The sequence below is a fragment of the Abramis brama genome (genome assembly GCF_963993115.1).
Source record: "Abramis brama genome assembly, chromosome: 5".
NCBI classification, from domain to species: Eukaryota; Metazoa; Chordata; class Actinopteri; order Cypriniformes; family Leuciscidae; genus Abramis; species Abramis brama.
This window is the reverse complement of record NC_139967.1, coordinates 4184782-4199744: the sequence shown is the minus strand read 5'-3', so window position 1 is coordinate 4199744 and position 14963 is coordinate 4184782. Positions and strand designations below refer to the sequence as shown.

Genomic DNA, 14963 nt, shown 5'->3' with positions numbered 1-14963 from the left:
AATTTACTGTATTTACTTTCTTAATCTCAGTTTTTATCTGTTGTGTTGTAGGAGCTTGCAAGCTGTGGTTGGAACAAAAAGGAGAAACACATTTTGGCTCCCAATGTCGTTGCCTTCACACGGAGATTCAACCAGGTAAGATGGACAAGTGGTATGCTTGCTGAGTTTCTGTCTTTGTTTTTTGGCTTTATGAATTTGGTGATTGTTTTTATTTTATTTTATTTTATTTTATTTTATTTTATTTTATTTTATTTTATTTTATTTTATTTTATTTTATTTTATTTTATTTTATTTTATTTTATTATTTTATTTTATTTTTATTTTATTTTATTATTTTTTTATTTTATTTTATTTTGTATTTTATTTTATTTTACTTTGTTTTGTTTTGTTTTGTTTTTTTGTTTTATTTTTTGTTTTTGTTTTTTGTTTTGTTTTATTATTCTATTTCATTTCATTAAAAGTAATCAGATGAATTAATTAAATTGCAAAACATAAAAAAAAAATATATATATATATTTCACCATCATCACTAGGGGTGCACAAAAACATATGGCTGATTCCAAACGTTAAAAAATAAACAATTTTGTATATATATATACACTCACCTAAAGGATTATTAGGAACACCATACTAATACTGTGTTTGACCCCCTTTCGCCTTCAGAACTGCCTTAATTCTACGTGGCATTGATTAAACAAGGTGCTGAAAGCATTCTTTAGAAATGTTGGCCCATATTGATAGGATAGCATCTTGCAGTTGATGGATATTTGTGGGATGCACATCCAGGGCACGAAGCTCCCGTTCCACCACATCCCAAAGATGCTCTATTGGGTTGAGATCTGGTGACTGTGGGGGGCCATTTTAGTACAGTGAACTCATTGTCATGTTCAAGAAACCAATTTGAAATGATTTGAGCTTTGTGACATGGTGCATTATCCTGCTGGAAGTAGCCATCAGAGGATGGGTACATGATGGTCATAAAGGGATGGACATAGTCAGAAACAATGCTCAGGTAGGCCGTGGCATTTAAACGATGCCCAATTGGCACTAAGGGGCCTAAAGTGTGCCAAGAAAACATCCCCCACACCATTACACCACCACCACCAGCCTGCACAGTGGTAACAAGGCATGATGGATCCATGTTCTCATTCTGTTTACGCCAAATTCTGACTCTACCATCTGAATGTCTCAACAGAAATCGAGACTCATCAGACCAGGCAACATTTTTCCAGTCTTCAACTGTCCAATTTTGGTGAGCTCGTGCAAATTGTAGCCTCTTTTTCCTAATTGTAGTGGAGATGAGTGGTACCCGGTGGGGTCTTCTGCTGTTGTAGCCCATCCGCCTCAAGGTTGTGCGTGTTGTGGCTTCACAAATGCTTTGCTGCATACCTCGGTTGTAACGAGTGGTTATTTCAGTCAAAGTTGCTCTTCTATCAGTTTGAATCAGTCGGGCCATTCTCCTCTGACCTCTAGCATCAACAAGGCATTTTCGCCCACAGGACTGCCACATACTGGATGTTTTTCCCTTTTCACACCATTCTTTGTAAACCCTAGAAATGGTTATGCGTGAAAATCCCAGTAACTGAGCAGATTGTGAAATACTCAGACCGGCCCGTCTGGCACCAACAACCATGCCATGCTCAAAATTGCTTAAATCACCTTTCTTTCCAATTCTGACATTCAGTTTGGAGTTCAGGAGATTGTCTTGACCAGGACCACACCCCTAAATGCATTGAAGCAACTGCCATGTGATTGGTTGATTAGATAATTGCATTAAGGAGAAATTGAACAGGTGTTCCTAATAATCCTTTAGGTGAGTGTGTATATATATACAGTGAGGAAAATAAGTATTTGAACACCCTGCTATTTTGCAAGTTCTCCCACTTGGAAATCATGGAGGGGGTCTGAAATTGTCATCGTAGGTGCATGTCCACTGTGAGAGACATAATCAAAAAAAAAAAAATATCAGAAATCACAATATATGATTTTTTAACTATTTATTTGTATGATACAGCTGCAAATAAGTATTTGAACACCTGTCTATCAGCTAGAATTCTGACCCTCAAAGACCTGTTAGTCTGCCTTTAAAATGTCCACCTCCACTCCATTTATTATCCTAAATTAGATGCACCTGTTTGAGGTCGTTAGCTGCATAAAGCCACCCCATACAATCAGTAAGAATCCAACTACTAACATGGCCAAGATCAAAGAGCTGTCCAAAGACACTAGAGACAAAATTGTACACCTCCACAAGGATGGAAAGGGCTACGGGGAAATTGCCAAGCAGCTTGGTGAAAAAAGGTCCACTGTTGGAGCAATCATTAGAAAATGGAAGAAGCTAAACATGACTGTCAATCTCCCTCGGACTGGGGCTCCATGCAAGATCTCACCTCGTGGGGTCTCAATGATCCTAAGAAAGGTGAGAAATTAGCCCAGAACTACACGGGAGGAGCTGGTCAATGACCTGAAAAGAGCTGGGACCACCGTTTCCAAGGCTACTGTTGGTAATACACTAAGACGTCATGGTTTGAAATCATGCATGGCACGGAAGGTTCCCCTGCTTAAACCAGCACATGTCAAGGCCCGTCTTAAGTTTGCCAATGACCATTTGGATGATCCAGAGGAGTCATGGGAGAAAGTCATGTGGTCAGATGAGACCAAAATATAACTTTTTGGTCATAATTCCACTAAACGTGTTTGGAGGAAGAAGAATGATGAGTACCATCCCAAGAACACCATCCCTACTGTGAAGCATGGGGGTGAAAGCATCATGCTTTGGGGGTGTTTTTCTGCACATGGGACAGGGCGACTGCACTTTATTAAGGAGAGGATGACCGGGGCCATGTATTGCGAGATTTTGGGGAACAACCTCCTTCCCTCAGTTAGAGCATTGAAGATGGGTCGAGGCTGGGTCTTCCAACATGACAATGACCCGAAGCACACAGCCAGGATAACCAAGGAGTGGCTCTGTAAGAAGCATATCAAGGTTTTGGCGTGGCCTAGCCAGTCTCCAGACCTAAACCCAATAGAGAATCTTTGGAGGGAGCTCAAACTCCGTGTTTCTCAGCGACAGCCCAGAAACCTGACTGATCTAGAGAAGATCTGTGTGGAGGAGTGGGCCAAAATCCCTCCTGCAGTGTGTGCAAACCTGGTGAAAAACTACAGGAAACGTTTGACCTCTGTAATTGCAAACAAAGGCTACTGTACCAAATATTAACATTGATTTTCTCAGGTGTTCAAATACTTATTTGCAGCTGTATCATACAAATAAATAGTTAAAAAATCATACATTGTGATTTCTGGATTTTTCCAGAAATCTCTCACAGTGGACATGCACCTACGATGACAATTTCAGACCCCTCCATGATTTCTAAGTGGGAGAACTTGCAAAATAGCAGGGTGTTCAAATACTTATTTTCCTCACTGTATATATATATACACACACACACATACATGCACACACACACCCACACACACACGTGTAGTTGTTCTTTTTTAATCAGTAAATCAAATCGTTTAATCAATTAAATCAGCTTGCAATCATGACCTGATATCTGACTGAAGCACATAATAAAATAAAAATATTATAATATCTCTGATATTGACTGATAATGATCTGATGGAAATATTATTCATCCCCAGTTGTTATCCCAGTCAAATGCTTCACTTATCCATTTATATATTCCTTTAGTATTCCAGATGTGAAGTGTGTGCTGACAGAGTTCACTGCGCTAGAATGCTGTGGATATAAAGTGTATTTTTGGCTGGGCGGTAGTTGATGTAATGCCAGCAAACTACAAACTGTGCCACAAAACCATTATCAACCTTATGGCCTAAAACTTAAATATGTGCTGGAAATACTGTTAACAAATTGCACATGCATGGGCAAATATCCAGCCTGGTGTTTCTGTCCACCTCAAGATTGAGCTTGCTGATTCTGCTCATGTTTAAGGAAGAATAGAGATACGCGGTTTGCCGAGCTTGTGAACTCTTATATTAGACAACATTCGTCTTGTCATCTCTCATGTTGTTGACTTAGGGCACAAGCGCCACATATTATCACTCCACCAGAAAATATTTTAAAATAAGTTGTTTTTGCATGTAATAATTCAGTTTTTATTAATTGTATTGAATTGTGTCATGTAAAAGTAACTTGGATACACTATAATTTAAGTTTTTCCATGTCAAATTCATACAAGTTGACGTGTCGTCTTCACCCATTTCTTGACTATTTTTGCCAATAAGCTCATTTTTGTTTGTGTGCAATTTATGTTTTGTTCTCAAAGTTCTTGATTCTTTAGCTTTTGTAGTAAAACTCGCCTGGCAAGCCTCATAGAAACATTTTTGTGAATCAGTTTTGTTCATGGAATTAATTTTGATGATTAGAATGTTGTTTTGGTGATGTTGATGGATTAAAAAGCTCAAGGAGCCATTCATTATAAAACCAGAAGGAAGTTTGGTTTTCAAGCTAATTTATAGGCTAAGTCTTTGGCCGTAAATTAATCTGATCTAAATTTGTGGTTTCACTGTAGCGTTTCCATTCATGCTTATTAAGCCTGGAATTAATTTGATTTTAAATCTTTCTCTTTTAATCTGAAACATAATTAAATTGACTGGTCTGTCCCAATTTTACATATTCACAATTTTGTGAAAGTGCTATAAAAGTGCAAAGCAGACATTTGATGACCCACTTTTTACATTTATGGCATATGTTTAATGAGAGGATTTGTTCTAGTTTTCTAGCCAGGGTTGTGTGGAAATTACATAAAAGCATCAAGTTCCCCGCTGCAAATTTTCCCTTTTGAAATGGTCTTATCCTCCACAATTCTCCTCAAAGTCAATCTCACCGAATTCCTTCTATCCTGGTTGCCAGTGTCTTTGGTTTTATGACATTATAAAGCCGAACATGATGATCTGGCTTCCAGACCTTCGGAAAGATGGAGCGGCTTTGAGACCCTTTTCTTGGCCACCCAAGATTGTGTCTTGCTTTAAACAATGCCTGTTGTTTGATGAACTGTAAATTGAGCCCAGTTCTTGTATTAGTAGTCCTATTTTTTTTTTTTATTATAGAAAAACACATGTATATATGTGGGTCCTTGAAATCCTCCAAAGTTTGTGAATCTGAAAAAAACAAAACAATTCAAGGCCCTGGAAATTTTTTGAAAATGAACATAATAGATACAGTTCCTTGAAAGTGCTTGAATTTATTTTGTTTATTTATTTTTCTGGAAAAAAGTTCTATATTATTCCCTCCGGTCCGCTAATGTGTTATTTCGCCAACACTTCGTGGCCTATGCACACTAGCTTGCTTGATTTACGTTAGCTGCGCATTTACGTGTTACGTTAAGTGTTTCCCGCGTGAGGTGCTTTGTGTTGAACGTTGCCATGACGTTCACGCGCGCACAAAACTACTACTATGGAACCTCAGTGTTTGTTGTTCGACACAACAAATTTGTTCCCACATTAAGTCCTTGAATTTGAGGGAATTGGACCTGGAAAGTCCTTGAAAGGTCCTTGAATTTGAAGTTAACCAAGGTGTGGGAACCCTGGTGTGTATGTAAATGTATATTAGGGCTGTCAAAATTGATGTATTAATGCATGCGATTTATTTATTTTCCCTGTCAACCTTTGACTAGCGTTACATTATATAACCATGCTCTTAATCATGCAAATACTTTTAATCCATTCACACGCGACTAGACTCAAAAGAGAAAGCAGTGCTTTACTGGAGCGCATCTGTGAATCTCACACTCGTGCGCACAGAAAGCCACTTCAGACGGCACTTGAACTGACAAAAACACACTAAATTATGCCCAAATGCCAGTTTTGTTGAGTATCCTCACAAGCACAGTTAAAGGAGTTAAATGTGTTTAAATGAACGTAAAGCAACACAAACAATAACTTTTTGTGCATTTTGATGAGGCAAGTAAAAATCTGAACTGGTCTGACTGGGCCAATAGAAAAGAATTGAGCCCTGATGAATTGAAGGGCAGGTTAATGTGACATTTATTATAATGGGTTTATATGAAGATTGTTTTAAGTTCACTTAAATTAAAAGTTATATATTTTTTAAAGCCTAATAAATGTTAAAATTTATAACTTTCAATTAGACTGTAATGCTGAATGCCTATAATTAATGGCTAAAATTGAGAAAAAAATCTATTTCATAGAGACATCTATAGAAGTATTGGTATCGGTGATGCCTTTCATAAAAAAGATGCCATTAAACAAATATTTAAAAATATAGGCTACTTAATTTGGAGGTTAAATGTGAAATATATAAAAAGCTTAGGTGCGATTAATCGCGATTGATTACAGAAAAAGTTTTTTTTTAATCGATTGACAGCACTTATATACAGTATATGTGTATATGTGTATATATTGAACTGAACATCTTTACAAGTCCTAGGGTGCTAAATTTACTTTACATCAAACCACATATTAGTATATGAGTAGTGACAAGTCAAGCATCAGTATTAATATTGCTCATATTAGATAGGGATTTGAACAAACCCCTAAATGTTAAACATTCACTTGTAACTTTATCATCTTCTTAACTCCCTTACTTAAGAGTTACTCATCGTAATCAGATTTTCACATTGGTGACTATATTATTGGATAACATAAGGTGAGCTTTTTTGAGCTGATTAACAACCATACATTTTGCATGCTCACATTTTCATCAATGTAAATATCTAGTGAAATCAGGTGAGCAGAAACTGTACAATGTGGTCCATCATCATCATGGCAAATAAGCAGAAACTCTGGCCCTCAAATATATTATAGAGCTCTTTGCCAGTTCATTGTATATAGAGTGGGAACAGAAGCTTTCAGAGCTGTTTTGAAGGCATTATGGGTAAGAATGAAGTAGATGAGCTCACTCTCTTTCATGAAGGGGGTCGCAACTCTACGCTTTGGTGAAACCCACTTTACAGCCACTTTGGAAAAAGAACCGTCATCTGCGAGCCAAGAAATGCAGTGTCTCCACGGGTTTCTATACCAACCAGAGCTCTTATAACGTGTACATGATTTGATAATGAGCTATAGGCTATGACATCATTGCACAGTTGGCTTATCTAGTAAAGCGGCGTTCTTACATGTTAACTTAACACAGCTGCGATACGCCTTCATGCAATATTGCTGGAAAACTTGACTCAAACATTTTGAAGCTCATTTTATTTAGATAATAACTCTCAATGAGGATGACTTGAGCAGTGCACATTTGTCTTATAAATGATCACACCGAAGTGTCTGTTAACATTTATGAATCAAAGGAGGAGTAGTTTGGGAATTTTACAAGAATTTGCATGATTAATCAATGAGACGATGACTGACTTTGAATAAGCCAATAAAAGCTTGTTTCTGTCTCACACTACATAGTGATTATTTAAAAATATTTTTTTATTATTATTTTACAGAAATGTAGTTATCATTAGATTTGTATGAACATTAAATGCTGTAAAATATATTGGTTTAGGTTAGTTAATGCATTAACCTTATTGTAAAGTGTTAAATTTGTTTGTTCTATTCATTTTTAAGTTAACTACATCTTTTTACAGTAAAATTTTAAGTGAAACAAAGTTTAAATTATAGCCAATTCTATCCTTATCCTTCCCTTTAGCAATGTGTACTGTTAAAAATGTTTCATACAATTAATCTTTGCTATTTTTTATGGTTTTTAGGTAATTGTACAGTCTACAAATATTGAAGTAATTTACACCCATGTTTTATCAATTTCTATCCATTGTCACACAGCGTTGGCTTCAAGCAACATTCACATTGGGAAAAATGTCTAATGAAGTCTGGATATTTAAAATTTCCTGTCTATAGAGCGCTTTAAATCACTCACGTACTGTATGAAGTTAGGATGCTCATGCAGTCTATATTGGCGCTCACTACTTTTTTTTTTCTTTTTTTTTAACACAGAAGTCTAATATTCAATTCAAGCTTGAAAATTATAAATCGTTGCATACACACTCGATTTAATGTCTCCTTTTAAAGGATCAAAGTCAGGGGCCAAATTTATGGTCAAACTATGTACCTTTTATCAAGATGACTTCCTGAGGGTCGATGGAAAAGACATCATTTGCTTGGACGGTTCAGTCCATATATTCTTAGTTTACAGATATATTTACTGTTTCCATTCCAGCAAATTGACTGTATTCTGCCATTTTTCCCAGAGAAACCAGCAAAACACCAAACAAAGATTTGTTTTCAACCACATTTATAATTTTAGGACTTTGGACTTCGGTGGGCTTTTTTAGACTTAATCTTAGTATGCAGTTGTAATGTAGTTTTTTTTGTGTGTGTTTAAAGATATCCCAATTCTGTTGCAATCAGTAGTAGTTCAACATTGACTTTCTTTTCCAAAATTATTTGTCTGACATTAAATAGTGTCTTGAGTTTGATTCCCTCTGCATGAAATATAATCGAGGCTGCTTTTGAGGAAATTGTTGAGGTTTGATACCTGACTCTCGTTATGTTATAATGGCTCCCTGAGGCTGAAATCTTAAACTTTTCACTGCACTCAGAATCACTCAGACTTCATCTGCTTTCTAAGTTTGTTATTTTCTGTAGCTTGCATTGGAGTCTCTGCCAAGTGAAGTCTGTGTGTCCAGCGTTCTGTGTTTGCCGCACAATTATAATCAGACTGGAGCGTCTCATTTTTCATTACATAACAACAGCTTTTCCTCCATCTCAGTTATTTCCAGCACTTTTGTTTTTGTCAGATATCAGAAATGTGTTTTCCACGAGATGTGCTTTGACGCCAGTTGAGTAAAAAATAAAAAAAAATAAAAAAAAATCAAGTTCCCAAAACCACAGATGAAACTTGACCTAGTGCTGTCCTGACATGTCGTGACCTCCGATGAGTCTTGTGTTCATATATGTGACCCTGGATCACAAAACCAGTCATAAGTCGCACGGGTATGTTTGTGGCAATAGCCAACAATACATTGTATGAGTCAAAATTATCCATTTTTCTTTTATGCCAAAAATCATTAGGATATTAAGTAAAGATCATGTTCCATGAGGATATTTAGTAAATTTCCTACCGTAAATACATAAAACATTGATTTTTGTGAGCAAACACAATCATGAACATAAATGGACAACTTTAAAGGAGATTTTCTCAATGTTTTGATTTTTTTTTGGCACCCTCAGATTCCACATTTTCAAATAGTTGTATCTCGACCAAATATTATCTTATCCTAACAAACCATACATCAATGGAAAGCTTATTTATTCAGCTTTTAGATGATGTATAAATCTCAATTAAAATAATTGACCCTTGTGACTGGTTTTGTGGTCCAGGGTCACATATATATCAGTGGCGGTTCTAGACCATTTCAACTGGGGGGGCCAAGCTGGGGCCAGTTGTACTGTTAGAGGGGCCAGTTACATTTAGACCTTATTGTTGTCATATCATTTTCTGCACTGCACTGTAGGCATTAACAGGCAAAATACCATGTTTACAATCATTCAACAATGTATTTGCATTTCCATTATATTTTTTAGATTTGCATTACATATTCAGAATCAGTCACATTAACTGTATTCTACGATTTTTGTGTTTTTTTGCAAAAAAATTCAGCAAATTCATCTAGATTTAAGGCCTTTGCCCTCCTTGACTCAATACTTAGAACGCCTAAATTGCTTAATCTGTCATCTGACATTGTGGACCTGAGATAGGTTTTCACCAGCTTTAGTGCATACAATATAATATACAATTAAATTATGCTTATTTTAAATGTATTGTGCAGGCTAGGTATAAAAAATATAGGAAAAACCATGATAATATGAAACGCTTCAAAACAGAGCGCACAAAGCGCGTATGCGCATCGCGGGTGCAGCATGATGTGCTCAAAGCAACGTGGAGTCACAGTGTTCAGCGCTGCGCTGCACAAGTGCGCATTTAAAAGTTCACGGCACAAAGCGAAGAAATGTCGAGCGCACAAATCCTAGTGTAGCCTATATCTGTCCAACAGTTTATTGATAATTTGTTTCTTCACATAGTGAAGTTTTAAATTCCAGTTATTGTGCGTTTGATGCCGATTAGTCCTTGTGGTGTGAACAGGCACACGGTAGCGAGTCGTTTTAAAACAGCAACAAACATAAAATACAAATACACAAAATAAAGTCATTTTATGCAAATCCACAGCCTTTTATCTACAGATCAAGCATTATAATGTGAAATATCATATTGGAGAGAGTTTTACCGTGCATCCTGCTGTAACCGGACGAGGCGGGCGCGCTGTTTGAATACTGAATGGAGAATGATTGACAGATGAGGGAAAACGAGTTTCCATAAACTTTAATTTAATGATGTAAATAGACTTCTGTCCCTCACATTAAGCTATGGAATGGCTTCAGATGACTTTGTGAAATTATAATCAGACCCTCTCAGACCCAAGTCACCCAAACTGACGTGAAAAAGAGGCGCAGAAAAGCGAGCTGTTTGCATCCCTGTTTAAGTAAAAATACTCAACACCATGAGTTTGTTGATCATTTTTATCCTTTTTCAAACTGCCACAAACTAACAAACGGCCAGGTTAAGATTAGCTGATCTAACGTTACACTTCTGTAATGCATTTAATACAAATACAACATATTAACAACTTTACTCACCTCTATATTTCCTTCTTTGCTTTAACTATAATATTCTCGCAAAACGTCCACCAACTTCTGAATAGAAAAAAACCTGCAGATCCGATTTAAGCAGTCCCTCTAGGGTTACATTTGTGTTCCGTGTTGCCACTGTTTAATAACGGATGTGAAAAACAACAATAGCAAAAAATAGTTTTGTAAAAATTATTTCACACTCCACATTTAGGGGGGCCACAAGGGGGTCCAAGCTTGCTGTCACAGGGGCACTGGCCCCCCCTGGCCCCCCTCTAGAACCGCCACTGATATATACCAGACTGTCAGGATGTCCTGAGCTGATCTTAAGGATCGTATCTGGGCTAGGGTCTCTATCCCAGGGGTGTCCAGTCCTGAATTAAACACACCTGAACCAGCTAATCAAGGTCTAACTAGGCATATTGGAAACTTCCAGGCAGGTGTGTTGCTAAACTCTGTAGGACAGTGGCCCTCCAGATAGATATCCAATAGATGTGCCTTTTATTACATTCAAGCCCCTGAGAAACTCTCTGTACTGTATACATTGGATTGATTTTAAAGTCCTCCTGTTTTACTATACCAAAATTACAAAGTTTTATTCTTGAAAAAACATCTTCATGCCTTAAAATAACTTGAATGTAACTCTGCACCCTTGCTTCATTTAGTATATGCTGTTCTATGAATATGCAAATGAGCCCCGCCTCCACTCACTCACACCAGCTCAGAGATCCACTCGTTGACGATCACACGTTGATCTGATTGGTTACAAGGTAGTTTGTGTCATCAGAAACACCAGCGATTTCAAAGCGTGTTTTTGAGACTGTCTTTGGTTCACTGCAGTTTTAAGGAGAAAATACTCAGCAATGGTGTCGAATTATGAATTTACACATGGTTTGTCTTAAAGCACATTAAAAACACCACATAGACATATAAACTAGGAAAACACAGGTATCAGATCGGGTCAATATTCAGTGAGACTGATCAGATCGGGGGAACAAAAAACATGACATCCCAACTTCTCAGCAAATCAATGTTCCCTGTCATCACTGTTTTTCCCATCTCTTCAGGTGAGCTTCTGGTTGGTACAGGAAATCCTCACCGCTCAAACCCTGAAGATCCGTGCCGAGATCCTGAGCCACTTTGTCAAGATTGCAAAGGTACGTTCATGAACAGTTATTTTCAATACTCTTATTGTATTAATAAGAAAAAGTATTACTATTAGGCTAGAAAAGATCACTAATGCACCAAAATCTATTGCCAATACATCATTCTTTATGTATCACAATAAACACCACAATGTCAAATTCATCAGTTTATTCAAGGATAAGAGTATATGTATGTGTTATTCTCAACAACTACATTTCCCATCATGCAATGTTGCCTTAAATTTGGCCACAACTAGGTATCTTAGGACCTGTTTACACCTGGTATTAAGAAGCGTTTTGGTCAATCGGATCACAAGTGGACGACACTAAATACATACGGGGTCTAATAAGTTTTGAGCTTGTCCACTTTCCTAGCCTGGTTGTCAGCCGAACTTGGCCCCGCCCTCAACATTTTTAGGTCGGGAAGTTCGGTCTGGACTTGATCCGTTGTGGAGCTATTATGCTCGAACCAGAGCTGTTCGGACCAATCAAATTGTCAGGGCGGGCTTTATACGATGATTGACAGATGATCAACAGTAATGTAATCATCCACGTCACCAACGAGCGCTTGGGTTGAATTAGTTTACAACAAAGATGACTGCCGCTGGAGGATTGAGATTTCACGAGTTCACACTTATAAATAAGTCAGATAGAATAAATGCATATTTGGGGTGCTGTCCGAGGAGAGAGTGGGCTCGGTATTCGGCCCGAACCCAAAGTACTCCCTCCGTATTCCAGGCTGTGGAAGAACAAGCCAAGAGTGAGTGGAGGGATGCTGAAAACTATCAAGGAATGTTAGGCGAGTTGACAGAGTGAATATATATATATATATATATGCTTCCTCTCGTGCTGATAGGGTAGACATGGTAATTCTTTGATGACAAGTTGATTGGATTGATTATTTGAATGTGCTCCTTCCGAACTTTATGAAACATCATGTGTAGATTCCGCCATCGTGTCTGTTATAGAAGATATCGACAGCGCATTCATTTTAAAAGTCTGTCATAGTTTTTTAAAAGTTCACAAAAGACTTTCACTTACTCCATTGCTCTGATTGGTTGTAGGTCTATCCAATTGAGTGCAGAGGCATTTTCTTTCCTGGTTCAGTTGAAACACGCCCCATAATCACAGCCCAATGGAGCAGTATCAGACTCATATTCTGACTAGAATCTGAGTTTGACGACGTCAGGCTACCACTTTCCACCATCGAAAACACATTCGACCGGATCGCTTTCATAGTGTAAACGCTCATGTGGTCGAATGTGTTCAAACAGACACAAAAGACAGTCTACTCTCCACCTACTGACCTAATGAGTAAACATTATGGGAAGAGCTCTAGCCAGACGGGATTTAAACTTTGGCGGCTGAAGACTCAAGTTTGACTCACAGTGTTCAGCTGGTCTTGTGGCTGTCAGAGCAGAAACTAAAGCTGCTGCTCTCCGTTTGTTTTTTGCTTGTTTTAAATTGCTGATTTTGTCCATTAGATCAAAAGTAAAAAAAATAAAAATAAAAAAAACATACATTTACCCACCTATAGACCCTCCTCTCGAAGAAATCAGGACAGAAGTGGTTGAAAGTGTCTCCCTTGTCTATTTGTGATCCGATCGAACAAAACACATCTTAATACCAGGAGTAAACGGGGCTTTAGAAGGCAGCATAAAGAGCTAAAGAGCAATTAGGTCTGCATTAGATATACTGAGAAATGTTTCTCTAATGATGTTGAATTGCTCCAGCTGTGTCGTGCTGCAGTTGTGCATGTTGATGTTTGTGAGTCTGTCCAACTTCGACGGCTCACCTCATTAGTGTGGACTACAGATTATTATACAGTATGTTCCGACTTTGAAATGAGGTGCCATTAAAGTCGGTTGGCACACACTAAGCGATCAACAAAGCATTATTATTTAGTTTTATATAACTATGCATAAATTTTCCTTTATTTCCTTCAAATATCCATTACTTTACTTGAAGAGCTTAATGAAGTCCAGATATTTATGATAAATAGAATGTGTTATAATAAACTTTTTATAATAAACGTTTTTTTATTTTTTTATTTACTTCTATATGGTTTGGAAAGCTTTAGTCTCACTATAGAAATGCTACATTAGGGCTAATGATTTAGCAGCAGTTGTTTTTATATATATTGCACACTTTTTTTCTTTTTTCTTTTTTTTAATAACTTCATTTTAAGTCTGATAATGACTCTGACAAATGTTTGCCCACCCTTTGGTTTTTCATCCGGATAATCTGGCTCTCAAAAGAAAGTAAACTCATCAAAACAAGCCACGTCAATGAAGCGGCTCAGATATCGAGACCCGTGAGCCATCCTTCAGATATCTCATGACTGAATCTCAGAGGAACACTTGCTGACAGAACAAAAGTTGAGAAAAACACTCAGATTGTAGTCATCACGAGTCGATTCGGCTGTGCCAAATTCACTGAAGCGAGCGCAAAGCAGTTTTCCATCATTTGATGGGTATTCATTGTGGGAGTAATGATGAAAGCAGGTCTGTATCTATCTGAAGGTCACTGTCTTTTAGTGGATGGCGTCCAATCAGAGAGCAGTAAAGGGACTTTTGAGTGTGGGCGGTATCGGTCACATCATCTAACCTAACAAACAGACAGTAGTGCATGTCTGCTTCATTAGAAGTGCATGTGCATTTTCTCTGTTTTCACAAATTGCAACCTAGTCTTTTGTGAAGTGAGAACTTTTCATTACATGCATTTAAAAGCAAAACATGATAAAATAAAATGCAACCAGTAAAACGGAAGTGGTTGCTATATAAATATTCTCTTTGACTCGCTCGCGCTCTTTAAACAGTCTTTTAGTGGTTTGTGCATTAAGTTTTCTGAACTGTATAGCAATTCATCACTTGCTTTCTATGTGTGCAGAAACTTCTAGAGCTGAATAACCTTCATTCTATGGTGTCGGTGGTGTCGGCACTGCAAAGCGCTCCCATCTTTAGATTGAGCAAGACCTGGGCGGTAAGACAAACTTATTTGATGACACTTATTAAATATTTACTTTATTGAATGAATCTGAGGCTGTCCTCAAGGAGAGGTTTAGTCAAAGGATAGTTTCTGTCCCCACGGTATAGATGAATAAAGCCAGACTCGCCATAGACCTCAAACCTTTGGCTATTTAATCATAATATCTGAATTATAAAAATGTTTTGCTCATAAATCATGGTAAGTATGTTTTCT

The 14963-nt window shown here is 37.4% G+C and overlaps 1 protein-coding gene across 2 annotated transcripts in view; it reads left to right on the top strand.

Moving 5' to 3' along the window:
• LOC311083238 (ras-specific guanine nucleotide-releasing factor RalGPS1) overlaps positions 1-14963 on the top strand; it is a 140752-nt gene that overhangs the window by 39004 nt on the left and 86785 nt on the right. For both annotated transcript variants that reach the window (XM_084114633.1, XM_084114634.1), the window contains exons 5-7: positions 52-135; positions 11685-11774; positions 14652-14744. In XM_084114633.1, coding sequence (XP_083970759.1) covers positions 52-135; positions 11685-11774; positions 14652-14744 — 267 coding nt within the window. The remainder of the gene's footprint in view (positions 1-51; positions 136-11684; positions 11775-14651; positions 14745-14963) is intronic.